Here is a 27,913-nt window from a genome sequence, read left to right on the forward strand (position 1 = left end):
ACGCGATGGTACTGCCTTGTCAGTACTCACTCAGGAACAAGCAGGATCACACAAACCATGTGCTTATTTCTCTAGTACATTAGATCCAGTAGCTCAGGCTCTTCCTGCGTGCCTGAAATCGGTGGCAGCAACAGCTTTAGCAATCAGACAAAGCGATGCCATAGTGTTAGGACATCAATTGACAGTACAAGTTCCACACGCAGTAGAGGTTCTCTTGAACCGCACACAAACACAACACTTGACTATAGCGATAGAAATCAGACGTTGTAATACGTTAAATCCTGCCACACTTTTGCCAGTAGGCGGAACAGATCCATTGGCACATGATTGTGTTGAAGTCATTACTATCACGACGAAACCCAGACAAGACTTGACAGACATCCCTTTACCAGATCCAGACCTGACATTGTATGTAGATGGTTCATGTATGAGAACAAGTACGGGAGAGTTAGTGGCCGCTTACGCAGTCACAACAGACACTGAAGTCATTGAAACAAATTGTATTAATACTTTGTCAGCTCAAGCAGCAGAGCTCATCGCTCTGACACAAGCCTGTACTCAAGCCAAAGATAAGAAAGTCAACATATACACAGATTCACGTTATGCATTCGGAGTCGTCCATGACTTCGGCGTACTGTGGCGAGAGAGAGGTTATTTAACTTCTCACGGTGCCCACATCCAACACGGACCCCTCATTCAAGCCCTATTAGACGCGATTCATCTACCTACTGCAATATCGATTATGAAATGCAAAGCCCATACAAAGGTTACTGATATCATTTCTCAGGGTGATGACCTAGCTGACAGAACAGCTAAACAGACTGCTCAGAACCAGACTCATACAACTGACGCGACAAAGACAATAGTTCCGACACCAACACATTGCATGACAGTTAAGGATCCCGCCCTTGATGTAATTGACATACAGACACATGCTACACCAGAAGAAATAAAGAAATGGACTGAATTAGGAGGGATCCAAACGGATCAAGGATGGATGACGAAGGAAAAATCTATATGGTTTCTTCCCGACTCCATGGTTCAAGTCATCATTAACACAATACATAGTCCAGCGCACCTAGGAGAAAAAGCTATGCTAGACAGTATTCAACACATTTGGTTCAACAAACACTTGCGAACAGCAGCCAAACAGAAAGTACGTACCTGTATGATATGTTGTCAGTTCAATCCAGGTAAAAGCATCCCCGTAGAGCAGGGTGGATTTCAACCTCCCGATCATGCTTTTGAAGTCCTCCAGATGGATTATATCCAGATGGAACGATGTCGAGGATTCAAATATGTTCTCGTAGTTGTCTGTGCTCTTTCCCGTTGGACAGAAGCCTACCCGGTTTCAGATTACACTGCCCCGACTACTGCCAAACAGTTAGTTCGAGAATTCTTTCCACGGTACGGTTTACCACGTGTTGTCTACTCAGATAACGGCCAGCCATTCTCATCCGAACTAATGAAACACGTTTCACTTTTGTTAGGCTACCAATGGAAATTCCACTGTGTCCGACATCCCGAGGCAGCAGGCCTCGTGGAACGCCATAATCAAACTCTGAAAATTAGATTGTCCAAAATATGTAGAGAAAAAGGTGTCGATTGGATAGTAGCCTTACCAGTTGCGCTCTTTTACATGAGAATGGTAGCACATTCTCGAACAGGGCTATCCCCGTACGAGGTGATCTTCGGTAGACCACCAAATATGTGGGGGACGCCTATACCTCGCAAAATCACTGATGTTGACTGTAATATGCTGACAGATTACCTGGCTTCCTTGATGTCTGCACTACAATCTTGTCGTTCACAGGTAGCTGCAGCCTTTCCCGATAACACAGAGGTAAAGCCCCATGACGTGGTTCCAGGCGACCTGATTCTGGTACGGAATTTCGACCGGAAGACCCAACTGGAGCCTAGGTGGAAATTGCCTAAACTCGTTCTACTAACAACAAGAACAGCTGTGAAGATCGAGGGACGTAAAGGGTGGTTGCACTCGAGTCATATCAAGAAATTTTATGGACTACCGTCCAGTGTGAACACTCAGCCCTGCATTCCCTCACAGACAGACTCTAAGCTCCCCTTGGTTGAACAGTCAAAAACGGAACTTTATAAACTGAAATTAAGGTCTAGCAAGTCAGACAATTTGATTGTTTAAGTCCTCTCCAAGGTGAATCGGTTGAATTTGTCTCTGACATGTATCCTCTAGACCGGAATAGAGAAAGAAATCAACAGATGCAGCTTAAAAAGCATGCGTATTGTAAATCACTTCGTAGTCACTGCACAGTAACATTATTAATTTTGTTTCTTCTAAGTTTTCTGATCATTATAACTAGTATATTGCTTCATATGTATTACCCTATTTCTAAACGTGCTTACAATGTTACTGCTGAACATTCTTTTAGTGAATTACCTCCGCATGAGTTGTCCTATAGATTTGCGCTGCGCAACAACACATTCATTAGTATGTTACATCATTCCCATCAGACCAGCAATGCTACAAATTGTTGGATATGTGGCCGACTCCCTCCCTATCAGAACTATAAGGGAGTTTTGCCCCTCTTTCCATATCCGTTCACACACAATGGCTCCTGTGGAGCATGGTTTAGTTTGATTAATTCCCTAGATTCAAATTCCGCAGTTTATCAAGACAACTGGGTATGGGGAAACCTGAACCTAGTTTTGCTCAAAGTCTGCTACCCTAACAAGGAGGGACTTCCCAAAAGAACAGGAACTGATCTAGAAAATGAAGTATATGGATTAGGTAATTTTACACTTAACCTCATGATCCTGAACGTTGAATCTGAAGCTACACCAATCTTGCCCGCCATGTCAGTATTCCCAGTTAAAGGGGAATTATGTGTAAGAAAGAATGGTTCCATACACATGGGCCATAGTAAATGCACCACTGTAATAAAATTCAGTGATCAAGGCAAGTCTACATTTAGAGCTTCCCGTCATTCCTACTTCATATGTGGCCAGACCGCATATATACGTCTACCTCTAGATTGGGATGGTACCTGTTACATAGCATTCCTTCTGCCACCTGTTTTCCTAGCTCCTCCTGATTATCACAGAAATCCCCATTTAGTACACAATAGACAGCAGAGAGATCTCCCAATTGTCGATTACACTGAAACGGCATGGGAGCAATATACAGATTTCAATAAAGGTTTCTTTCCCTATATAGGTACAGTCACTAATAGTAAGCTGATACGTAGATTAACTAGAACCCTTGAAGCAGTAGTGAACGAGACTACTTCCGCCTTAGGCAATTTAACAGAAGAGCAGTCTGCTATGCGGATTGTTGTGCTTCAAAATCGTCTTGTCCTTGACGTCATCCTGGCCGATAGGGGCGGAGCTTGTAGGGTCATCGGATCAAGTTGCTGCATTTTCATACCAGAAAATTCACCGTCAGTATATAAAGCCATAACCCGCCTTCATAAGATTATAAGCCAGATACACCAGAGTCCAGGCACCTGGACTTGGTCCGGTTGGTTCTGGGGCGTGTTGTCCGCCTGGGGATGGAGGATCCTATCCTTCCTAGGTATTGGCTTCCTCATACTATTCAGTTGCTGCTTATGTCTACAATGTGGGCCAGCGATTTGCGGCCTGTGTGCCACATCGTGTATCCCACCTCCAAGTTTTCGTTCAAGATCCCGGAAGAAGAAAGAAGAAAAAATGATGCTATATGAACAGATCGATGGATTGATGAAGATCGATATCTCCTGAGGGTCCGTAGGGGACAAGAAGGGAATGAGGAAATATGAATTTTGTGATCAGTTATGTCCCCTATCGTAGACCCCAACGGCTCCATGTGCATGCTATAAGTACATGTATGTTCCCTCCAGTTCCAGTTATGAAGACGCAAATACATGTGCGTCCACCGTCAACATGTCCTCTTTCAGATCCGCCATGAATGGGTCAGATATTCCATTCCTAAGTATGAAAGGCCACCGACTTTATGTGGTTCACTTTCCACATTTTACAGATTCAGGCGAGTAGGCCCTGAATTCTGCCATCAAGCCTTTTCCTGCCTTCTGCCTCTGAAAGCTCCAGTCCGAGCCTGCATCTGTATCCATGAACTTTGTCCTACTCCCTGCGCGGCTAACGGTGCCTGATCCAGCCTGTTGCCTGCCAAAAACTGTATTTCACCTTCAAGATTATCTGCTCCGCTCCTCATCCGATGCATTCCTGTCTAGTAGTTTAGGTAAACATTCTTCCAGCTACCGTGCTAAGGGCCAGGCCTCGCTGTCCTCGTGCAAGTAATTCATAGCCCCTGTTACCATGGAAGATTCCTGCCCCCTCGCATCTCATGTAGACACTTAGACGCTTTTACACGCACTAACAGTCAGTATAGAATAGATTCTGTCCGAGAGACCTTTCCTTTTGGATAATACAGTTCTTTAAACATAAGATATTAGATATGATTTGGGATTAGGTTGACATGACCCCCCAGACTTCTGTCTCCACATGTAGAGCTAAATGTCAAGCCCCCTTCACCCTCTAGTTGCACGTCAATCACACGTCATGCGGCTGCGCGCGCATCTCTGCCAAATATTTCTGCTGACATTGCAGGATTCTCTTATGGATCCACCCACTAGTGACATCATGTATAATGACGTTTTCTAAGTTACGCCTATATGTCCGCCTTTTTTAGTTACGTATGCATATTTTATCTATATTATCAGCTGTTACGCCTCTTGCATCTGTCTTAATGTAATGCTTTCCATATAAATACCATTACTTGTCAATAATGTATTGCCTTCCTTCCTGAACTTTCGTGGTGATGGAATTTGAAGCCTGCAGTTCGAATTGTATTTCCTTTGTAGAGGAATAAAGCCTTTTAGAACCTCTAATACCACGGATTCTGCCTCTTATATTTACTGAGTTATTCTTACTAGACTTTACCGCATAAAAAATAGTACCGGTAATGAAATATTTACCACATTCCCTTTACTAAGAAGCTAATATTATTATTATGCTAACAGAAAGTCTCTTAGGCTTGAATAGGGGACCCCATACCTCAAAGATCAGCTTAGTGAAATCACATCACAGGAGCATCAGGAGTCTTCTCGCAGGAAGGCTCGTCTTCGGTCTGAATACTAAACATGATGTCTGCAATATTAAAAGCACCAACTTTCAGGTATTCGCAGCTGCCTGTGTGTTATGTCTAAATAGTGGGTCGATCAACCTAGAGTGGAAAACATGCATTGTCTAACAACCCAAACTGTTTGTTACACCATGTACAGACCAAGGTCGCTGCGCAGAGCTCGGGATGGTAACAACAGATTGCTTTCGTGTGAGGCAAAGCGCGAGTCAGCAGTGTGTTTAAACAATAACATGTAGACGCAGTGTCATGTGCAAAAGCAGCAAGATGGCTCTCTAACATCTAACGCGGTTATGCTAACTTAACAATGTATGTACGTATTAAGGGAGTCCTTACTACAACCCTAAGTGGGAAGGGTATGCCCAGATGTGGGTCCTTTGCTCACTACACCACTTGATTCAAGCTAGCTTGGCGGATGAAGGATGATGCCCTGAAACCTGTCCCAAGATGTTTGTTTCTGGTCCAGAGAGGACCTGGTTCGGAGGTTCAGGCTGGACTGTCCCATATGGAACAGGGTCAAGATTGATTTACATATGGCTGGGTCCAAACTGGGGTGGTGTGGTGAGCAAGAGAATGATGGATTAAACCCAGATCCTTGTGACTGTGGGTGAATGTTTGCATTGTCCAGCACTATATAATGTGTTCAAAAATAGTTCATAAAGTAAATTAGATAAAAAAAGATAGCGCATCCTCAGCCCTGTCTCACCTATTTCTTGAAGAATTTGATTCCTCTGCAGTCCGATTGTCATCCTTCACAGAACTACAAAATAAGTGTACTACAAAAGCAGTGTTGGCAAAATGTTTCATCTTATGGACTCTCTTTGGGTTATTTACTAACTTTTTAGTGTGATCTACCTCCAAAACTGTTCTTCCTCTTCCCCTGGTCCAGGCAACAAACTGTCTGAAATGACAAAAGCCAGGACAAACCTGGTGTCAGGTTCCTTTGTGTGTCCTGTAGGCAAAAAGCCATGTTAAGTATAAGTGAAACTGGATAGATCCCCTCTCCAGCCACCCTACCCATTCCTAAGCCACCTTTGTCTTACTGTCTGGAAGCTATACACAAACCTCAACAGTAGAGCCATTCACAGTCATGTTACCTAGGATACTGATAGAAATGCACAGTTTTAAAATGCGGCATTTTCAGAATTGTGACTTCAAATCCGACTTCACCTTAAAGAGAATTTGAAATTACAATTCATATGATTGGAAACAGCGTACCTCTGTCTGTTCCTAATGAGGAGTTAGCACTTAATAAATGTAATAAGGTAACCCAGTGTTAGCGATGGGAGATATAGGCCTTAGAACGGTGAAAAAAAACTTTAGGAGTTTTGCACTTCCAGGACATATAAAACTTAAATACGCATGTCCTACATTTTAAATACTATGCACCCTACCATATGAGCATTGAGGACCTTCCTTAGAGGAGACTTACAAGTATTAAAAATAAAGGGTTAGGCCTGGCAAAAGGTTTACTTTGGCATGTCAAAATGGAAGTTTAAAACTCTACTACAGGCTGCAGTTGCAGGCATGAGACATATTTTAAATGGGTACTTTACTGGGTGGAAAAATGAGTGCTGCAGCCCACTAGTAGCATTTAATGCACAGGCCCTGGGTACAGGTAATACCATTTACTAGGGACATAGAAGTAAATCAAATGTGCCAATTAGATGTAGGCCACCTTTACCATGTTTTAGGGGGAGAACACGAGCACTTTAGCCCTGGTTAGCAGAGGCAAAGTGCAAACAGTCTTAATGTCAACAGAAACAAGTTCAGCAAAATCAGGAAGTGAAGGCAAAACGTTGGGGGAAAGATCAAGGATGTCATGTCTAACACATTACATCTCTCTTACATTTTTATCCATTCAAGATATCATCATTACTTAATATCACAGATGTATTCATCCAACCCCATCCCCATTTTCAATCATGTTTCTTAGGACATCCTCTCATTTCATAAATCTGTTTCCAGAATACTGTAGCAGTCTACACCTGCTCTTCAATTAGCTATTTCGGAGGCCCCAGCCGCCTTTCACGTATGAGCAATGACCAATCCTAGACCCAAAAATGCTCTATGATATTTATTACCTTTAGTCTCACCTATAGCACACTAGGGAAGGAGTGGCTACGTCTTCGGACTGTCATCCTGTATGGAAGAGATAGTAACGGAGGTGAAGACAGCAGAGGTAGTAGAGATGGCTGATCTATCACTGAAGACACAAATAACTTGTTGCTTCTTCGCTCCCAATCCTACACCCTATTTTACTTGCTACATGTTTACCTCTCTTACTTATTGCCATTTCAACCATTGAGTTCTCTCTTCTTTTTAAGCAGCTCTCGTGTTACTGGAGCCCTTAACCATGTAAATCCCCGCTCTGCCTCTTTCACAAGTGGAATAAGCGTTCACTGCATATGGGCACAAGAATCTCACATGTTCTGTTTTGTGAGAGAACAGAATAGCATCCCCATAGCACCTGTTTTCTGAGGCGGTTTTGATGGTTAATTTGAATTCACTAATAACCCCCCCCCCTCCCCCCATTACTACCTGCCATGCATCTTCAGGTACACCGCTGAGCAACAGTCCCAGTTGTGGTCTCAAAGTGCCCTAATGACAACAAAGAAAGGTGGTACATTGTGGTAATGTAATGTTGTGATGTATTACCATGTTGCTAGGTTGGTTAAATATGCTCATGCAAAGTGTTCATGGAATGCTTAGCGTGTAAGTGTTCCACACTCTCTTTGGAATGTGAGGGTTGCATCTGGGTGCCAGTTCCTTCCTAGTGCTGTTAAGAGAGACATCAATAAAGCAACTCTGCTTTCAATATTATGAATGTCGTGAAGATATTTGACGTGTCACCTCTACATAAATGCATCATAATAGAATCCTTTTATCTACTCAAAGTGCATTAGAGCCCTTGAAATTATTGCAAGACATCCCTTGTTAATCTCACAAGAACTCTGAATGCTTGCCTTCCTTAGTGGAGAAATGCCACCAAACAAAGGCTATAGGTGGGGAAAAGGAATAGGGCTCTTCCTGCTAAAGGGTGACTTGCCCACCTCAACATCCAAATGAGTGGGTCGCCGTATGGAAGTGTCTGGTTTGTGAATCAGAGTCCAGTGAAAATCGCTGAAATTTGAGAAGGCGAAAGTACTGCACTGGGCCACAGTCACCAAGGAAATCTAGGACCAAGAAACGAACACCAATATCTCTATAAATGGTTAAAACACTCCTGACATCTCTTGACTGGAGGAAAGTCTTGTAATGCTGAAAGTACCTCACCATCCATGGTACTAAATCCTGAGGTTTCAGCTTCAATGTGCATACCTGTTTCTAGAGAGAGGGCAGCAAGGAAATTAGAGTTCCACACAGAAAGGGCGGTTTATTGCCAAGGACAAGGCGTCTGGCTAAGTAGCAGGGAAGAGCAGAAAAGACGTCTAAGAGTAAAAGTCTTTAAAGTTAGAAGTATGCTGTCAACCAATCGATCAAATATCATACAGACTTAAAATGCCCTATTGGAAAAATCTTCCCTGCTGAAACAAACATCATTGGATATATCTCTGGAGCTGCTTGTAGAACAGGTAAGACTGAACTAGTAGGAATCCTTCCATATTTCCTGCAAAGACTTTCCTCTTGACTCATACACCCTTCCTACCAAGAATAGGAATCACTAGTGAAAGAGGCTGTGGAAAGATTATCACTTGCTAAGCTCCTCATTGTACACAAAAAAAATCAATCCAGCCAAACGTCTCAGACAATTATGACTCAAACTATGCCTTAAGCGAGCCACGACCCGTAATGACATCCTGCCTTCACTCAGTCCACCAGTTGTGATCTCTACTGCAAGAAACTTTGGCAGTATCAAACGTATTACCTTTTATGTAGTGAAAGATTATATCAACCTTTACAAACACACAGCATAGGCACATCCCTGCTAGTGTTTCTACAAAGAGCTGTCAGGGACAGAACATGCTGCTGTAGTGCAAGCTTGCTTTCTCACCATGATAGTGCAGTTACAGAACAGACAAGAGAAGTGCAAACGTCCATTACACAATTACAACACAGGCAGCAGTGGTGTAAGCTTCAATTTAACATACAACCCCTCCCTCCGGCCAGCAAGATTTGATGGTCAGAGCTGTTGACTTTGGAGCTTGGGAACCAGGTTCAAGGCTCGGAGTTGCTCAGTATCCTGTGATTCTGGCAGTGGCGGCTGGTGACATTTGAAAAGTGGTGAGGCGTAAAATTATTGTCCTGCTGCACTGTGGTGAGCGAGCACAGCTAGCGGGCCCAAACAACCTACAGGGGATTTGGGGGGGTTTCTCACCGAGAAAATTTGGGAAAAAGTGGACAAATGGTGCATTTTCAAGCAAATTTGAGAAAGTAAGAAGGTTAATAAAGCAATACGATTGAATTATTTATCATTTAACAAATTGCCAATTTTTATGAGCTATGGAGGACAGTCTTTGCGTATGCTCATGTTATCATTTGCCCATATTAACTTTTGAACACTCTATTACACTTGTAATGGTTTTAACTATACAATAAATACATTAATTGACTGTGCAATGCTGTGCACTAAACATGATGACACTATTTCCTTAAATTGATTTTCTGTTTTCATGCAAGAAACGCCATTTAAAAAAAAAGTGCAGAAAATATGAATGCATTTCAAGTAATACTCTGTGTAAAAAATGCCTGTGTGTAACAGCAAATGCTTCCCATGTTATCGTTTCTACTGGTGGAGTTTCCACACCCGGAAACAACACATGACAAAACTGGTCTCCAGTCACAATTTTGACCCATTCATGAAGGTGCTCGGTAAGGATTTCTTTAACTGTCTCCTCCTTCTGAAAAGATGCACACCTGTTTCTGTGCCCTGTTCTTGATAGCCTTCTAGGTTTTCTCTTATAAGAACTTTTATTTACTGAACATGGACAAGCTGGCTGCGTGCGGTACTACACTCATTCTTCTCATTACCTGAGGTGCACTTCGCATACAACTGCAGAAAAACAAACACTAAGGGGCATATCTACAAGGCGGCGATATAAAATTATCGCCGCTTTTGCGGCCGTTTTCGGCCGAAAAAGCGGCGATAATTTTATCGCTATATTAGCAAGGTCACGCTATCGCGTGAAACCTTGCCTTAGCACCTGAATTCCTAACGCCCATCTTTGCATCACTAATGAGATGCAAAGATGGGCATTCCTCCCCAGGATAACAGGAGAAATGTCGCTAAGCGACATTTCTCCTATTATCAAGCCTCACGCAAAGCAGCATAGCGACAAGAAAAGTAGCGATAACAGAAGTTATCGCTACTTTTCTTACGCCTGCTTTGAAACTGATTTAGCCATGATATCCTATGGAAGGTGGATCTCATGGCTAAGTATGTGAAGCCCTATCAGCAAGCTATCGCCAAACTTAGTGGGATTATCGCTGGGTTTTCAGCGATAATCCCACGTTTGGCAGTTAACGCTAGGATTTTTATCGCTTTTGAGATAAGCGTTGCTAATAGCATGCTATCTCAGCGATAAAAATCCACGCTAGCCAGCGATAATTATCCTAGCGCTAAGTGGGCTTAGCGATAATTATCACCGGTTGTTGCAGATATGCCCCTTAATTCCTTGCTTTGTTCGTATGTCTGTTTCCCACTTAATTCGACAAAAATGAGCAATTTGTGAAACCATAACTCTCCCAGCTGGGGGATGAATTCACCCTCCACAAATGGGCAACGTTTGCGGAATTCCAAAAGAGCAGTGGCAAGGAAACACGTGAAGTAACCGTAACAGTTTAAAATGTAATTGCAAGTGGTCTTTGGTGGCACGATTTATTCATTTTGTTTGCACTGGGAAGAAGAAAGGCAAGCGGATTGTGCTCTGCATTTTCACATTCAATACTTTTTGTGGAATGCCCTCCGCCTTAACGAAGGCTTACCCTGGACATTGTAGCCAGTGTGGTGTCGTGCCTGTGACGTAACAGGCACGCCACGTAGGGTCATGTGACCCAGGTTTAATAAATGGGAGACGCCCATACGTATGCCAGTTAGGCGAACGACGAGCGCGACCACCAACCCTTCATCGAGGCTCCTTTGATCATTAAGTGCGTCCGGTCACTGTAAAGCACAATCTAAATACCCCCGTGAGGTCGCGAGCTCCGCGATCCTCACAACACAACATTTGACGACGAGGGGTGGGCGTGCCCTGCGCTCGCACTGAGTGGCAGCCGCGAGAACTTCTCACCTGCCCTGCGGTGCTCGTGCCACGGTGCGCTAGTGCTGATCGTGCGGAAGGTGACGCACGCTGTGCCCCATAAGGAGGTGAGCTCCTGCCGGTGAAGTCTGCTGCCGTGAGTGTGTTGCTCCACTCCCAACGCCTCCACGCGCGCACCTGTGCACACGCACGTGCTCAGCCATGTGCGCTGCGCTGTGCCCGTTGTTTGTTCAGCTGATCGCGGCCGCTTTACCCGGCGCTTCTCAGGTCAGCGCGCACATGGGGGAGAGCGCATGGTGAACGTTGCAGAGCGCTGGAAAAGTGATGCTCTGCAGGTGCAGATAATAACACAGTGCCACTGATCAAGCACCAGACAGGGAGCCTCAGGCACAGAGAGTGGTGGCACACCGGCACACCAGTGACTGCTGGGGCACAAGGTCTGGGAACCACTGAACCTCCTACCCCTAAGTGAAATCTCCTGAGGAGCCAGCACAGCAGAACATTGCTGCCAGTGACCCCAGGAGAGTCTACTAACACAAAAGAACAATAAAAACACAATCACAAAGAAGCAACAGTAGATTAAAAAAAAATAATCAAAGGGGGAACGGTAATGCCAACAGTCAGGTGATCACCTCCACAGAGCCTCAGGGGCGGCACACAATAAAGTCACAAGTCACTGAGAGCCACAATGTCCACAATTCCTCCAATAGAGCCTTTCATTGTAGAAGGCTCCCCCTCTTCGCTCGCCCCCAAATGAAAAGACTGGGTGGAACGGCTGCTGATTTTCTTTGAAGCCACCAAGGTACACAGAGATCAGAAAAGAGCTATGCTGCTGCATCTAGGGAGTAAATACATCCATAACATAACCAAGACGCTCAATGAAGCCATGCCAAAGACCCATAACACCCTGATAAATGCTCTCAATGGCTATTTTGAGCCAATGGCCAATCAGGACTATGAGCGGTTCATCTTCCAGCAGGCGCGCCAACTCCCAGAAGAGTCCCTTGACACGTTTCACGCTCGTCTCAAGAACTTGGCGTCGACGTGCGGTTTCCGCAACGAAACGGAGGAGATTAGGGGACAGATCCTCCAGGGTTGTGCATCTGCCAAGCTCCGTGAAAGAATCCTGGAGGAATCTGGGAAGACTCTACAGGATATATAGGGCGCACAAAGGAATTATCTAAAGCCCGGGTGGCTCATATAGAAGCGGCCCTCCAATCCCCAGTCAAGACGGAACCAGTGAACATCGTGACGACTAAGTCAACAAATCGCTGGACGAGAAAAGACACGGGAACGGCTCCCCAGGGGCAGACGAAAACATGCGGCTACTGCGAAGGACCACCTCACAGGGCAGCGGATTGCCCAGCAAAAGGGAAAAGGTACTCAGGATGTGGGCGATTTAACCACTTCAAAAAAGTCTGCAGATCAAAGAGATATCAGAAACCTCGTCAAGTGGTGAACATGGTCCCGGAAGAAGAGAAAGGACCCAGTGACATGGCCGATGATGAGGAAGAGGAACGAGTATTTCACAAAGAACACATGATAGGAACCGCCACCCAGAAAGCCCGACGGCTACCCCAATGTAATATCCATGTAGGCTCTCAGGACGTCCTAGCGGTGGTAGACACTGGTGCCACCATCAATATCATGGCCTCTGCACTGTATGAGTCCTTGCATTCGGCATCCCCACTCAGCCACACGGGCATCACGGTGTTCGCATATGGCCAAGACTCACCCCTGAAGATGCGAGGCAAGTTTAAGACTCTGATAGCCAATGGGGCCCACTCAATCACTACCAACGTATACGTCACGGAAGATGGACAGGGCATGCTATTAGGGTGCAGGGCCGCTGAAGCCTTTAGGGTTGTAAAGTTTGTGTTTGGAGTACACCAGGAGTCAGTCCAACACATATTGAAGGAATTCGCAAATGTATTCGAAGGGATTGGAAAGTTCAAAGGTAAAGAGGTGCATCTACACATTGACCCCACAGTACAACGGGTAGCCTTGCGCCACAGGTGGAAAGCATTTCACCTGCGTCCTCTGGTGTAGGAAGAGCTAAAAAAGTTGGAAGCAGCTGGCATAATTGAGAAGGTCTCGGGACCCACGCCGTGGGTTTCCCCAATCGTCGTCACCAGAAAAACAAAACAACCGGGCGCAGTGAGGATCTGCGTGAACATGAGGTTGCCAAATGCCACCATTAAGAGAGAACGGCATATCACCCCGACTATAGATGACCTCATAGGGGAAATGGCGGGAGCCTGTTGGTTCTCCAAATTAGACCTGAGGTCCGGATATCACCAGCTAGTACTGGACGACTCCTCTCGAAACATAACCACCTTCTCAACTCATGTGGGCCTTCGGCGATACAAACGCCTGAGTTTTGGTGTATCAAGTGCGGCTGAGGTATTCCAGAACACGATACATGAACTGATCATGGACATACCCGGAGTCATAAATGTCAGCGATGACATTATGGTGCATGCCAAAACAATCCCAGAACACAACGCATGATTAACTCAGGTGCTTCGCCGTATTCAAGATGCTGGGCTGACCCTTCACCGTGAGAAGTGCGAATTTCTAAAGACCAAACTACAGTTCTTCAGATATACTTTCTCGGCGGAGGGAGTGAATCCAGATCCGGAAAAGGTTCGCAACATTAAGGATGCTGTGGCTCCCACCAATGTCACGGAGGTCCGAAGTTTCCTCGGAATGGTGAACTATTGTGGGCGCTTCATTCGTGATCTCACCACACTTACCCAGCCGCTGAGGGAACTTACAAAATATTCTACACCGTGGAAGTGGGACCAGGAGCAAGCCAAGGCTTTCAAGGATATCAAGGAAGCGCTTTCAGAAGCAACTACCCTAGCCTTTTTCGATCCTTGGAAGATGACCCAGATCGCTGTTGATGCTGGCCCCACAGAGCTGGGGGCAGTGCTTCTACAACGACGAGGCCCGGAAGAAGAGTGGGCACCAGTGGCCTTTTGCCAGTAGGTCTCTCACGGACATGGAACAAAGATACTCGCAAATCGAGAAAGAAGCCATGGCGATACACTGGGGCTGCCATCATTTTCACCTATATGTGTATGGCAAGCCATTCGTGGTAGCGACTGACCATAAACCTCTAGTCGCTCTCTTCTCGGGGACATCCTCCAAGCCGCCACCCCGCATTGAGAAATGGATGTTGCAGCACCAAAATTATAACTGCAAGGTGGAGTATCAGCCACGGTCCCGGAATTCCACGGATTACCTGTCACGGCATCCTAAAGCTGCCATGACACAGGAGCAAGAAGAGGCTGCTTACACGGAGGAGTATGTGAGGTGTGTCATAGCTCGATCCTGCCCCATTCCTCTCTCTATGAATGACCTGAGAACCGAGACGGAGAAGGACGACTGTCTGCAATGGGCCAAGGCCGACCTGAAGCATGGTCACTGGCACCGAGCCCGAGAGGAGTGGAAAATTCTGACTGTAGAGGCCCAGCGGATTATGGACAGCTTATATCATGTTCGAGATGAGCTCACAGAGGATTCCTCAGGATGCCTCCTGAGGGGAAACCGACTGGTCATTCCGACGGCCCTCATGGCCCGGGTCGTCCAGCTAGCTCACATTGGACACCAGGGGATGGTCAAAACTAAGTCCCGACTACGGACCAAAGTCTGGTTTCCCCTCATGGACGAGTTGGTGGAGGCCACGGTTCGTTCTTGTCTGTCATGTCAAGTAACTGGGGACGCTCCCCGTCCTGCTCCCATTATTACGGGACCCAGCCCCTCGACACCCTGGACATGTGTCAGCCTGGACTTTGACAGCCTGCCTGATGGCCGGCACCTGTTTGTAATTATTGATGACCATTCCAAATATCCGGAGGTCGAAATTGTGTCATCCCTCAGTGCTGCCAAGGTGATTCCCAAGCTTGAAAAAGTAATGGCTACCCATGGCCTCATCCAGGAGTTGAGGACAGACAATGGTCCCCCTTTTCAAGGGCAAGAACTGCCGATGTACCTCAAGTCTTTGAACATTCGGGCCCCAGGCCAATGGGGAAGTTGAAAGGTTCATGCGAACCTTGAACAAGGTATTAAGGATTGCCTCTGACAAAAGACAGTCCATAGAGCTTGCTATCTTCACATTTCTACGGAGTTACTGTTAGACACCCCACACCACCACAGGAGTAGCTCCGGCGCATCTGCTCATGGGAAGAGTAGTTCATGACTCTATTCCACATCACCCACAATGGCGCCCTGAAGTTCCTGATAATGTTCAAGTGGATGCCAGACGCCTCTGAGCTCATGCTCAAACTAGTGAGAAACGGCGTGCAAAGTCTCGATGGTTGGCACGAGGAGATCTGGTCCTACTAAAGAACCGGGTGATGAGCGGAAAATTCCGCCTGCCATACGAAAAGAGTTCGTTGACTGTTGTGGGTGTCAAAGGCACCCGGATTACTGCGATGCGAGGAGGAGAGACTGTGACCAGAAACCTGTCCTTTTTCAAGAAGTACCAGTGCCCGTCTTCACTGCCTGAGGCTGTTTCAGGGGATCAAGAACGTCAGGGAGTGATACCCTTGAGCCTAGTAGAGACATAAGTATTGGATCAGCCCCCGCCAGAGATCGGAATGGAGAACCGAATGGTAACCCCCCTCTGGATGGTGAGTCCAGAAATGAAATCTCTGGAGACGAACTAGATGATGCCGACAATGGATTGGGTGTCACGCCAGCTGGTGTGGCTGTCCGAGAGGCTGAGGGGCGTGGCCGAGTCCGGTACCGCTTGCGAGAGAATCCTGAGCCCAGTCGTCGGCTGAGGGACTATTTCACGTAAGACTGTTCTCAATTATATGTTGTGAAATGTCGCTCAAGGAGAGCTAATACATGGGGGACAATATATGGACTGGTGTGGCGCTGAGATTACTAGTGTTTTGTTTGTATCATGTTTGTTGAGGAGGAATGTTATGTCGTGCCTGTGACGTAACAGGCACGCCACGTAGGGTCATGTGACCCAGGTTTAATAAATGGAAGATGCCCGTACGTACGCCAGTTAGGCGAACTTCGAGCGCGACCACCAACCCTTCATCGAGGCTCCTGTGATCATTAAGTGCGACCGGTCACTGTAAAGCACAATCTAAATACCCTCATGAGGTCGTGAGCTCCGCGATCCTCACAACACAACAGCCAGCAGACCTGTCTGCTTCTCTAGCTCTTAGGGTGGTACTGCTGCCGGAGGTGGGCATGGACATAGCACCAAGATAGCCATTTTTTCTATTCATGTAATATTGGGTTGATTTGTTTCTTAGAAATGCGTGTCTAGGATCAAGGAAGCCCATTTAGTATTACTAACCAGCTGGCCACCATATATGAGGAGTCTGGCCTTTGACGAGGCAAAGGGTGACTCAGAACTTAAAATAACCCTTAATCTAAAGAAAAGCAGAATTCTCACAAGAAAACCCTCTGCCGTTTAATTGTTATTTAGAGTTAACTGAAAGCAGTGCTGCCTAAATGAGCGCAAACAATATACACGTCTGTGTAATACAAATGAAAATCAAGACATGGAGTTAACAAAGAACTCGAAGGTGAAAATTGATATGTATAATTACACAAGATAGAAATTAAGGGGCATATTATCAAGCCAGGCGATAAAATTATCGCCGCTTTAGCGGCAGAAAACTGCTGCTAAAACGGCGATAATGGGCTTGATAATATGCTCTATGGAATTCCAATTGAAGCCCATGTTAAATGTGAAGGACGTCTAACATGGGCTTCAATTTGAATTCCATAGAGCATATTATCAAGCCCATTATCTCCGTTTTAGCGGCAGTTTTCTGCCGCTACAGCGGCGATAATTTTATCGCCTGGCTTGATAATATGCCCCCAAATTGTATAAATGGGTTCAAGATACGTTGTGCGATGCTTTGCACATGCGCAAATAATGAACACGAATTCTACTGGAAGAGACGCTTTCCACTGCCACAAAAAATCCTGAATTGTCAATTACGTAGCGCAGTGCGAGAAGCAGAAAAGTAAAATGGTAGTTTTACCATTTTATGTTTCTGCTTCTCCCACTGCGAGAAAGCAGTGGGGTACGCCCCTCCGCCCTAATGGTGGGGCCGCTGATTCTGGGCAAATCACTTAATCTCCCCCTGCCTACCAAAAATGAATGTGTCATTGTACAACATAACTGGTGCTCATGTAAAGCGCTACAATACCTTTGGGTCGATTTTGCGCTCTATAAATCTGCAACAAAAAAATGTTGCTGTAGCATGGAAAGTTCGGCTCTATCGGGTCATCAAAAACTGCCTCTTACCACGCACTGTTGTATCATGTGTCATAAAAAAGCTGGGCTATCAACCTGATGCTATTGTGCTGTGTGTCAGGTAACAAGAGGGCACATGAGAATAGATATAGTAGCAGGCAAAAACCAAGGGAAAATAATTGATCAACAAACGAACAGTGCGCTTCTCCATTATTTTTCAAATCCATCAATAATAATGATAATGAATCTGACATATTAAATAACTGAATTATTATTAGGTTTGTATTTATAATAAATATTTTGTTCAAACATATCAAAATTGTATTGAGCTCTCTATACGGTGACCAAGTAAAATAATCACATACTCACAATTGAAATCAATCACACACAGTCATACTGACAGAGAAAAAGAAAAAAATAAGGGAAAACCAAACTTTTAGCAAATTAAAAACATGATTCAAGATCCTACATATATAAACTGTAATACTCAATTATATGGCCTATTGTCAATAAACATCAGTGTGTATAGGTATATTCTTTCCTTAGATCAATTAATCAATATAACAAATTACTCCACCTATACATGTTAGTAATAATTCACGATTACAAAAATTTGGCCAGAGACTGACAATTGCGCTGTTGCGTGTTTCGGTGAAAAAAGAGACAATACCATGGGTTGGACACCTTCATCAGGGCTCTGAATGTAGAATTTACAAGGTGGCTGAGGTCATCCAAGTTGGACGTTTGAGAAACCTAAGGGAGCTCACATCCAATATAAGTGTAGTCTATTGAGTCATAATCTGACTAATTTCTTCCGGATGGGAGTGGTCGCAGTTAGATATTCCGTATTCCAAATTAAATGAAGGAAACAGGTGGATATAACAAATCCTGGCTGGGATATTGGAGGACTTTGACAGAAAACTGTACATATATCCAGCCTGAGGAGCCCAGAAATGCAGGGTCAGAATAAGGTAAATGGAAAAATATTTGAAAATAGTGGAGAAGCGCACTGTTCGTTGTTTGTTGATCAGTTGTGCTGTGTGTCTCCTGAGCTGGGCATTGTGTTAGTCCACAACGCAGTACTGTGTGTCATCAGAAATCTGGGCTTTAGCTAAACCCCATTGGGTGTTACCAGAAAGCATGGTCATGCCAGTAACATTTCCTTAAAGTATTAACAACACCATATAAACCCACAAAGAATGATCAAAGGCACAGCGTTCAATATAAATGATCTGTCTCTATACTGTGTTTATTAATGGGACTACTACTCTTTTCTAAGGCACTGTCTAAGTTTGACAGATAAGGCAACCCGAAGCATAGAAGCATAGAAGCATAGCATGATTTACTAATGGTCAAAGGTAAACACAGCTGCACTTGTTCTTATTCGCCCTCAAGGGGGTGATTGAGCAGCCCCAGAGGTTTCCTCCTGCAGTACGGAGCCACCTGGCTGAAAGTGCCGCTGTGCATCCGGGCAGGGTAAGGAGCATCTCCAAATATCCGAATGGGGCACAGATAGCTGGGGGTGACGAATGGGGCACAGGCATGATAGTCGGCCTGGGACTGATTTTGGGGATAAAGGAGACATAAAGAGGTAGGAAGGTGGCTGACCCAGGAGTTATGAGAGTGGTAAATGGAACACAGGCGCAGGAAAAGACTCACAAGACTCACAAATCAGGCAACAGCTGGCAGGTACGGCACTGGATTTATTGTATTACTAAATTGGGCACAGACTGAGCATACTTATGGGAGTACTGAATGGGGCACAGGCAGGTATTAGGGCTTGCCTGAGTACTGAACTGGAAGTGGTGCCTATAGCGGTGCTAAACAAGAGACTGGTAGGCATAGGCTCTGGAAGTAGAGACTCGCCGGGGATCAACTACACGGCCTGCCTGACCCTAAAATGGCGGCTGGAGATTTCTTAATAAGCAGCCTTAACCAAAAGAGCTACAGAGGCGGAGGACAGGGGTGTAGCTGCAGCAACGGGGGGGATGAGGGGGCGGGCTATCTTCAAGCAATTCACAGGATCCTTTTCCCTTTGACATCGCCAGTGATCTCTACCTACGCCTTCCGAGCTGGAGGATGAGGCGGACTGCGCCTTCCAGCAACACCGGGACTGATACCTTCTTTGGAACTATTAGGATGCCCCACGAGCTGAAACTATAACTATTTGTACTTACCGCGGAGCCCGAGTACCCTTGGCCGATGCCCGGTGGAGCTGTCCTATGCAGCTGTAGAGAAGTCTGGCTCTGGGACACCCCCTTGGCCGTCACCTACCCAGCCGGACATCGGACATTGTTTTTCCCGGTTCTTCTCAGTTTTATCTGTCTCTCTCTTCTACTGCTTTTACTACTTTGTTCCCCCTGGAGTAATTTCCCACTTCAGGTCTACCTGACTCTGTCTGCTCTCCCCCCTCTGGTTTACATTTCCCCCCACTACCTTCCACTCCCCATAAGACGTGTGAATTGGATATGCTGTGCACTAATTTCTTATATTATTGTATAAGCTCACATTTTTCTCCTAAGTATGTACTGGTAACTGTAACTGTAACTGTAACTGATGTAACTATGTAACTATTGTACTTAAACAATTTCCTATCTCATGTAAAGCGCTCTGATACCTCCGGATCTAGCCAGCGCTATATAAAAACTTTTCAAATAAAGTAGGGGATGCAGGTGTGGTGCAGTACACTAGAAATTGTTCTAGCCCCACTGCTGGTGGGTTGCTGGCACGGAAATGTCAAACAGGACAGAGTCGCAGAGAGAGGGTTAAGGACCAGTCACCGTAGGGGATAGTGGCAAAATGGGGTAAAAGTTGAACAGGGGATGCCGAATAGTTTGCAAGCAATGAGGGCCACTCAGTACCACTAACAGTATTACTTGCTGTGTGTAAAATGTGTTGGAGGCCGCTCTTTCTCCTATAAGACTGCTAACATTTGGAATGCTTTACCCCTCCCCCTCCAAACTGTCACCTACATATGCTTATTTTCGGAACTACCACAAGAATTGACATTTCAAATGTGCTTAATTTATCTGCTGTTTGCTCTCTGTTCTGCATTATTTCTTGCGCCAGGACGCCCCTTGTTGGGGTAACACTTTCCACGTTACAAGTGTTATTCATTCATGCATTCAATGAGCTATCCAGTGATATATGTGTCATCCAACATATATTGAAATTAAAGTGCCTATGTTCTAGAAAATAAGGAGTTTAGTGTAAGGAGTCTGTGTAAAGAATCTATTAGATACTTTCTGATAAGGCGTCCGTTTGTTTTAGAATAAACTCCAATCATTTCTCGCTAGTGGTGAAATGCATGATTATGCAAAATCTAAAAATCCAGGTGAAGTTTCTGGAAGCAAGCATAAACATGTGGTCGCAACAACCAATTGTCCAATCCTCCCTCAATAATTAAATAATGTCCCAGGGCTGTTTCAGGAACACTGAGTTAAATTCAAATGAAAGCTCGAGGTCAAAGTCCACAGTGAGTGGCAAGAAGTTGATCATAGATACAATTGAGAAATAAAGTGCCATTATCACCAATGTTCTTAAATTGAAAAAGAATTAATGTTATGAAGCACAGCATAGCAACATTGTTGACTCTCTAAGAAATAACATTGATTCAGGATTCATATAACTAGATGACTTAAAAATCCTTAAATGAGTTCACTTTTCTGAATGGAACAAAACAAAACTACTGTAGAGCTATTTGGCTGCAGAGAAGCCTTGCAGGATCCCTTTGGAGAAGCAAGGGTCTGAGAAGAAATGCTACAAGTGTTTCTCTGACTGACACACCAATATGATAGGGTCCTTTGAGAAACATTCAACCTGGACACTTTAGACCATTTATACTGAATCTCTTCTCCTTCCTCCTCATGCCCCTTAAACTGCCTTAACCTTTAAGATTCTCTGTTAAGCCTTTCTGCCTTAGGGTGGTCTTCCCCTAAACCTTTTGCCTTACTCCTCCATTTCGGCTGATCTCATTTTTGTTGACCTTAGGACTGTGTGCATTTTACCACTGCTGACCAATTCTAAAGTGCATCTGCTCCCTCCCTAAACATGGTGAAATTGCCTTACACCCAATTGGCACATTTAATTTACTTGTAAATCCCTAGTAAATGCTACTACATTTACCCAGTGCTTTGAAATTAAATGCTACTAGTGGACCCGCAACACTGATTGTGAACTGATTGTGCCACCCATCAAAGTAGCCTTTGAAATATGTCTTGGGCCTGCCATTTCAGCCTATGTGTGCAGTTTTAAACTGCCATTTTGACCTGGCAAAAGAAATCTTTTAACAGGCCTAAACCTTCCTTATTATTACATACAAGTCACCCTTATCTAAAGAATTGTAATTTAAACCCTCATTAATGGTAAAGTTGGATTTTAAGTCCCAATTCTGAAAATGCCCTATTCAGAAAGTTGGCATTTTCTTGTCCCAATCATTTGGTGCCTGAGGCCTGTATCATGGGTCACATGACTAGGTGTAGCTGGCAGTCGGTCTTTGTGTATCACTCCCAGACAGTAGGGCAAAGCGGTAATAGGTGCTGACAAGATGGGCTATCCCTGATTTGTTGAGGGGGCAGAGCTGTCATCTACCACACTTGTGCATCACAAAGGCTCTGCCTCAGCAGCCTCACAATTGCTTTGATACTAGTTGTTTGTGCCCCCAGATAGGGCTGAGGCCAGGTCAGAGAGGGAGAACACCTCTAGGGTGGAAACCTCCAGAATGTTCTCCTACTTCAAAGGTGGCACAAAGTATAAATATTGGGCCCTTAGACCCAAGTCCTCAGTACACATTTGGATCCATGGAAGATTCAGAAGGACTGCTGTGCTGCTCTGCTGCAAGAAGGATTGCTTCTCTGCTGCACTGCTGCTTGAATATGAAGGAATGGACCTGCATTTTGAACCCAAGACCACCGGAGTGACTCCAGCAGCTAGTTGGTTGGCCTCTTGATCAGAGTCTCAGGGACAGGAAAGGCCCAACCACCTTGAACCTAGCATCGGGACTCTGCCTGCTGCGAGGCTTGCCCCTGAAGTGGTTACACCCCAGTCCTGAGCCGTTGGAAGTGGTCCTAAAGATACTCTGGCAGCCCAGCTGTGGTCTCTTGGGCAGAACTGATGCACTGCGACGCATCTCATTGCAGCTTCTCATCGGCACTGCCTCAGCACTATGCATCCCTGGCACAAGACCAGCATCATAGCCCACAGCTCATCGGAATCATTGCTGCCTGATGCATCTCTGGCGCAGGACTTCACATCTCAAGTCTTTGTCTGTAGCATTCTCAACAACAGCGGAGAACATCGCATTGCTAGCCCGCTCAACTGCTCCATCGGAACTGCCACTGCACGACGCATTCTCAATATGGGATCTAGCAATGCTCTGCAACCAGGATCTAAGGTACTTTGTTCAGTGGGCCTAACTGGGCCCCTGTATCCAGCCTCTGCTCCATTGCGGTTCGGCCTGAATTTGTGACTTTGCTTTGGTCTGGCGCAACCATATAACGACCTTTGTGCTTTGTGCGTTTAGGCACTCTTTTCACGTAAATCTTCAAATTTGCATAGCTCTGATTCTACTGTTTTGTTTTTTGTTGGTTTGGGCTCAAATGATTTATTACATTTTACTCTATTTTTCTAAATTGGTGTGTTATTTTTCTTGTGTTGTATTTTTACTTTATTACAGTTTGAAGTGCTGCATAAATACTTTGCACATTGCAACTAAGTTAAGCCTGACTTCTTTGTGCCAAGCTAACAGAGGGTTAAATACAGGTTGATTTGGGGTTTGATTGTGACTTAACCAGATAGGAATTGTGGTTGCTGCTGGAATAGGATTTCACCCACCTCAACCAGTAATTAAAATTTCTCTATTCTCCATTCCATCTTTCAGGCTTTTAATGCCCATCTTTTTGTTGTAGGTCCATTACGTGAGACATTTTTGACCACAATACATAGTTTTCTATACTCTAGACCCTTATATGGCATCTGACTAAATATGCCATCCCTATCATGAATGCCTAGTGCTTTAACCTGCCTATGCAACTGATGAGATTAACAGTCCTTTCTAACCGTATCATTCTACAACCCCCTTCCCTAGCCTCCAAGGCCTTCTTTTGCCTGAAAATGTTTGTGCGTAACATCAGGCTTTCAAATGTTCCAAACCACATTTCTTTTTTTTTCTCTTTTCTTCCAGCCACAAATGTCTAAGGACCTTATTACGACTACGGCGGTCTATGGGACCGCCGTTGTCATGGTGGCAGTCCCACCACTGCCTCACTGCGGGACTGGCCTGCGGGACCGCAGTTCAAGGATCCTGCGACGGTCTAGCAGTGGTTCAAGGCCAACATATGCTGGTGGTGCCGCAATGACACCACCGAGCATGTTTTGAGTTACCTCACCACCCCCCTTTTCATGTCGGTTACACCCCTATGAAAAGGGTGGAAGTGAGGCAACAAAGGGGGCCCTACAGGGCTCCCTTGTGCCTCTGTGCATGGGGGTGCATGCAGGGGGGCACATGTTGTGCCCGCTGTATTTTTGCACCCCCAGTTGTGGCATAACAAGGAATGCACATCATGGGGCATTCCTTCCCGTACAGGAACGTGCACTGAAGGACCTGCAATAGTGCTGTTTAAGACTCACAGTGATCCTTTCCCAGCACCTCCGAGGGACCACCATGCCACCCACACTCCGTACCACAACATTTCTTGTAATGTGGTGGGCAGCTGGCGGTGAGTTTCTGTGATCCAAGAGCAGAGTGGTGGCAGGCCGCCAGCTCCAGGACTGCCAAAACTCGTAATAAGGCCCTAATGCTGTAACCGACATTTCCAACAGATGAAATAGACGAAATCTTTAAGATTGTTTAGCTCATTGTATTTTATTCCATTTCTGACTGTGACTCCTTCTGCTTCTGTAGACAATCTATCATGCCACTCTTAATTGATTTGCTATTTAGTGTTCAGTTGCTTTGAAGATAATATTTATTTAGGGCTAAAATGTCTTCAGAAGAAACAGTTCTGCACAAACATTAAGGCACTGATAACAACTTCCCTGAAACCTTTCAACCCATGGGAAAACCCCTCTTTTCACATGCGTCAGAATTACAAATTGTGGTAAAATTTAAGTTCATAATCCCACCACCATCTGTTGAATTTCTGATTGTATCTGCCAGAATTTTACAGGGCAAAAGGGAAGTAAGCACCAAAATCTGCATGTTATTCTCCAAAAAGTCACACTAGTTCCTATTGATCACACCAGATAAATTCTGAACCCAAGGCGGTGAGGGAATTGTCATATTTTATTATGGACAATAAATAAGAACTACCCCTGTAGTGCACTCATATTCATGACATAATTGTTATATTGTGCTTTGACTTCATTGAAGGTTAGTGCTACATTAGGTTATATGATATATTATGAACAAATGTTCCCAATTAAAAAATATTAACGTCTGTGTTGCTTTTTCATTTAGGAAGAATTATCATTGATGGCATAGACATTGCTAAACTTCCATTGCAGACACTGAGATCCCGACTCTCTATAATTCTACAAGATCCAGTATTATTCAGTGGAACAATTCGGCAAGTATAGATGGAATGCTATGATTGTTACTGTGCATGGAAATATTGCCTCATCATAAACTTGTGCTGGTGGATATGATGATGCTAAATAAATTACAGTTTCTCATAAAAAGATATCTGTATCCCAAGTCAATTTCGTTACTTGTTACCAAATAAAATTATTTCATGCATAGTGTGAAAAAGGGTATAAAAGGGTTATGGAAGGAGTGTAAGATACTTCTCCCACCTATGCACATGTATTGTCTTTCATAGCTCAAGGTTTAAGAGAATGTGCCTTGCGTCCCGGTTATGTAATCCACGATATCAGTTCAGTTGTCATCAGTAATGTTTCAGCGATGTGACAGAACATGTCATGAGTTTTACAATATGTGAGGTGATAAGCAGCGCTTGTCAAGGGTGCAAGTTATAGTTACTTGAAATAACGATGACTGTTGGATTTTATTGTTTTTTTGTTTAAAATGTTACATTTACACTGACAATTTCACCTAACTATTTGCCCTTTGTTTTTTCAGTGAATTTCAGTTTTTTTTTAATGCAAAGTAAGATAATATTACCATACCTAACTATAACGTCACATTAACCTTTGTTTTTCCTGTGAATTTCAAGGGATTATTTAATGTGACATAATACTTTATTACCATATTTGAGGTCAGCCACCCCCCCTTCCCCCTGCAGCGTGGAATTGGCCGCAGGGCCTCGCCTTTGGCGAGGCCCTGCACCCGACCCCCATTGGGGAGCCAACCTCCCACTATGCACGCATGGGATTGCCCATGCCCACAGTGCCTTCAGATCCCCCGGAAGGCTGCCAAGCCCACAGCCATGCATGGCTTTCGCCTGTTTGCAGCAACCCACCGCAGATACTCTGGCCCCACTCCCTTCTTTAAAGAAATGTTCTGAGCCTGTGAGACTTGCAGGAGGCAGCATAGTTGTTGTGCTTCCAAAGGACTTCGAGTAGAATTCAGGGGGCTACACTGGGTCCTGCAGGCCACCCACAGGATCGCTGCAACACCCTATTAAATATGTATATATATATATATATATATATATATATATATATATATGTATATATATAGATAGATATATATAGATAGATAGATATATATAGATAGATATATATATCGATAGATATATATATCGATAGATAGATAGATAGATATCCATGAAGTTCCTTCTTGTTACTAAAATAATGCATTCTCTAGACACGCTTTAAAATGTATGCAGTTCAGAATTTTTTAATCCGCTTCTACGTTAAGCGTTTTGGCAATGAAGCCTTGCTCACACGTGAGAAGCCATTGATCAGCCCACACCATATACACATAGAAACCACAAAAATGAACAAAGGACTCATTGTACACGAAAAGTAACTATAAAATACGGCTGCAATTTTGTAGTGTGCATATATTCCATGCATGTAAAAGAAATAATATCACCCTCAAATAGGTAAATTCTAACCGTTGTATTACATGTTGGAGGTTCAAATTGAGAAACCAATTCTGACATGTGTCAATAAGCCATGAACCTACGAACCAGGACTACGTACGAAAGAATATAGCGGCCATCTTTGAAAGATAACTGTCCTAGACAGTGAAACATGTATCAGCCTGATAGACAACACAACCCAGGCAATCGAAAGCTGTGTACATTTCTGAGCCTAAAGGTGTTACACTGGGTATACCAATATAGACATTGGCAGGTGGTTGGTAAGAGGAGGGACAATCTAATAGAGATAGATACCCTTTGACTAGTGTTAGAACTGGGGGTCTCTAATTGGCAGAGGTAGGTACCTTTGACCAAATAGGGACCCTTGCTTCTAGTCAGGGTAAGGGACTACACTTCTAAAATAACCCCTGCTCACCCCCTTGGTAGCTTGGCACGAGCAGACAGGCTTATCTCAGAGGCAGTGTGTAAAGCATTTCTGAACACATTCAGTAATACAGTGAAAGCACTATAAATGGACACCACACCAGTTTAGAAAAATAAGTAATCTTTATTAGACTTAACAAAAGACCAAACGACAAAAATCCACAATACTGTAATCAAAAATAGACTTTAAAATGGTAGAAATAGCTTAGTTCAATGTAGATGGTAAATGCGACACTTTACTCTCAAAGTACCTTAGATGTGTCACGCAAAACAAGCAAAAGGGTAGCGGGGAAGCTGTTGCGCCGTTCCTTACACTCAGGGGAGTAGATGTGTTGGTTCCTTACTGCAGCGCAGGGGAGTTGAGGCTTGCTTCCTTACTGTGTGGGGAGTTGATGTGTTGTTTCTTACTGCGGCCCGGTGACAATGTGACAAGATGGCGCTTCGATGCAATGCGACAATCCGGTGCGATGCGATAAAGTGGCGTCCTTGATGCGATGCAACAATGTTGGATGCGATGCGTGCACGCCCGATGGCCGTGCAGCGAACTCGGTAACTTCTGAGCCGCGACAGGTGCTGCGACACGCTTCTTCGGTGATGCAGCGGTGACCTCTGCGGCGGTGACACGCTTCTCCAGGGATGCGATGCACTTCATGGGTGATGCGATGGCAAACATCTCCTGCGGCAGTGACACGCTTCTCCTCATTGTGTCTCGCTTCCAACTCCCAGCGAGAGGCAGTCTTCTCAGAGGGCCCAAACAACAGTAGGCACCTCTCTGCAAGTAGGATTCCCAGCAAGGAAATTCAGGAGGAGCTGGTGGTGAAGTCTTTTTGTCCCTGAGACTTCAGAACAGGAGACAACCTCAGCTTCAAGCCCTTGGAGATCTTCCTCAAGATAGTAAAAGTACACACAAAGTTCCTTTTCTCCTTTCCTTGACAATAAA

The 27,913-nt window shown here is 44.7% G+C and overlaps 1 protein-coding gene across 2 annotated transcripts in view; it reads left to right on the top strand.

The window, feature by feature from the left end:
• The window catches only part of ABCC8 (ATP binding cassette subfamily C member 8), a 1,425,084-nt gene that overhangs the window by 1,306,643 nt on the left and 90,528 nt on the right, over positions 1 to 27,913 (top strand). For both annotated transcript variants that reach the window (XM_085648067.1, XM_085648068.1), the window contains one exon: positions 25,002 to 25,110. In XM_085648067.1, the coding sequence (XP_085504193.1) occupies positions 25,002 to 25,110 (109 nt within the window). The remainder of the gene's footprint in view (positions 1 to 25,001; positions 25,111 to 27,913) is intronic.

The sequence above is a fragment of the Triturus cristatus genome, chromosome 3_2 (genome assembly GCF_964204655.1).
Source record: "Triturus cristatus chromosome 3_2, aTriCri1.1, whole genome shotgun sequence".
Classification (NCBI taxonomy): Eukaryota; Metazoa; Chordata; class Amphibia; order Caudata; family Salamandridae; genus Triturus; species Triturus cristatus.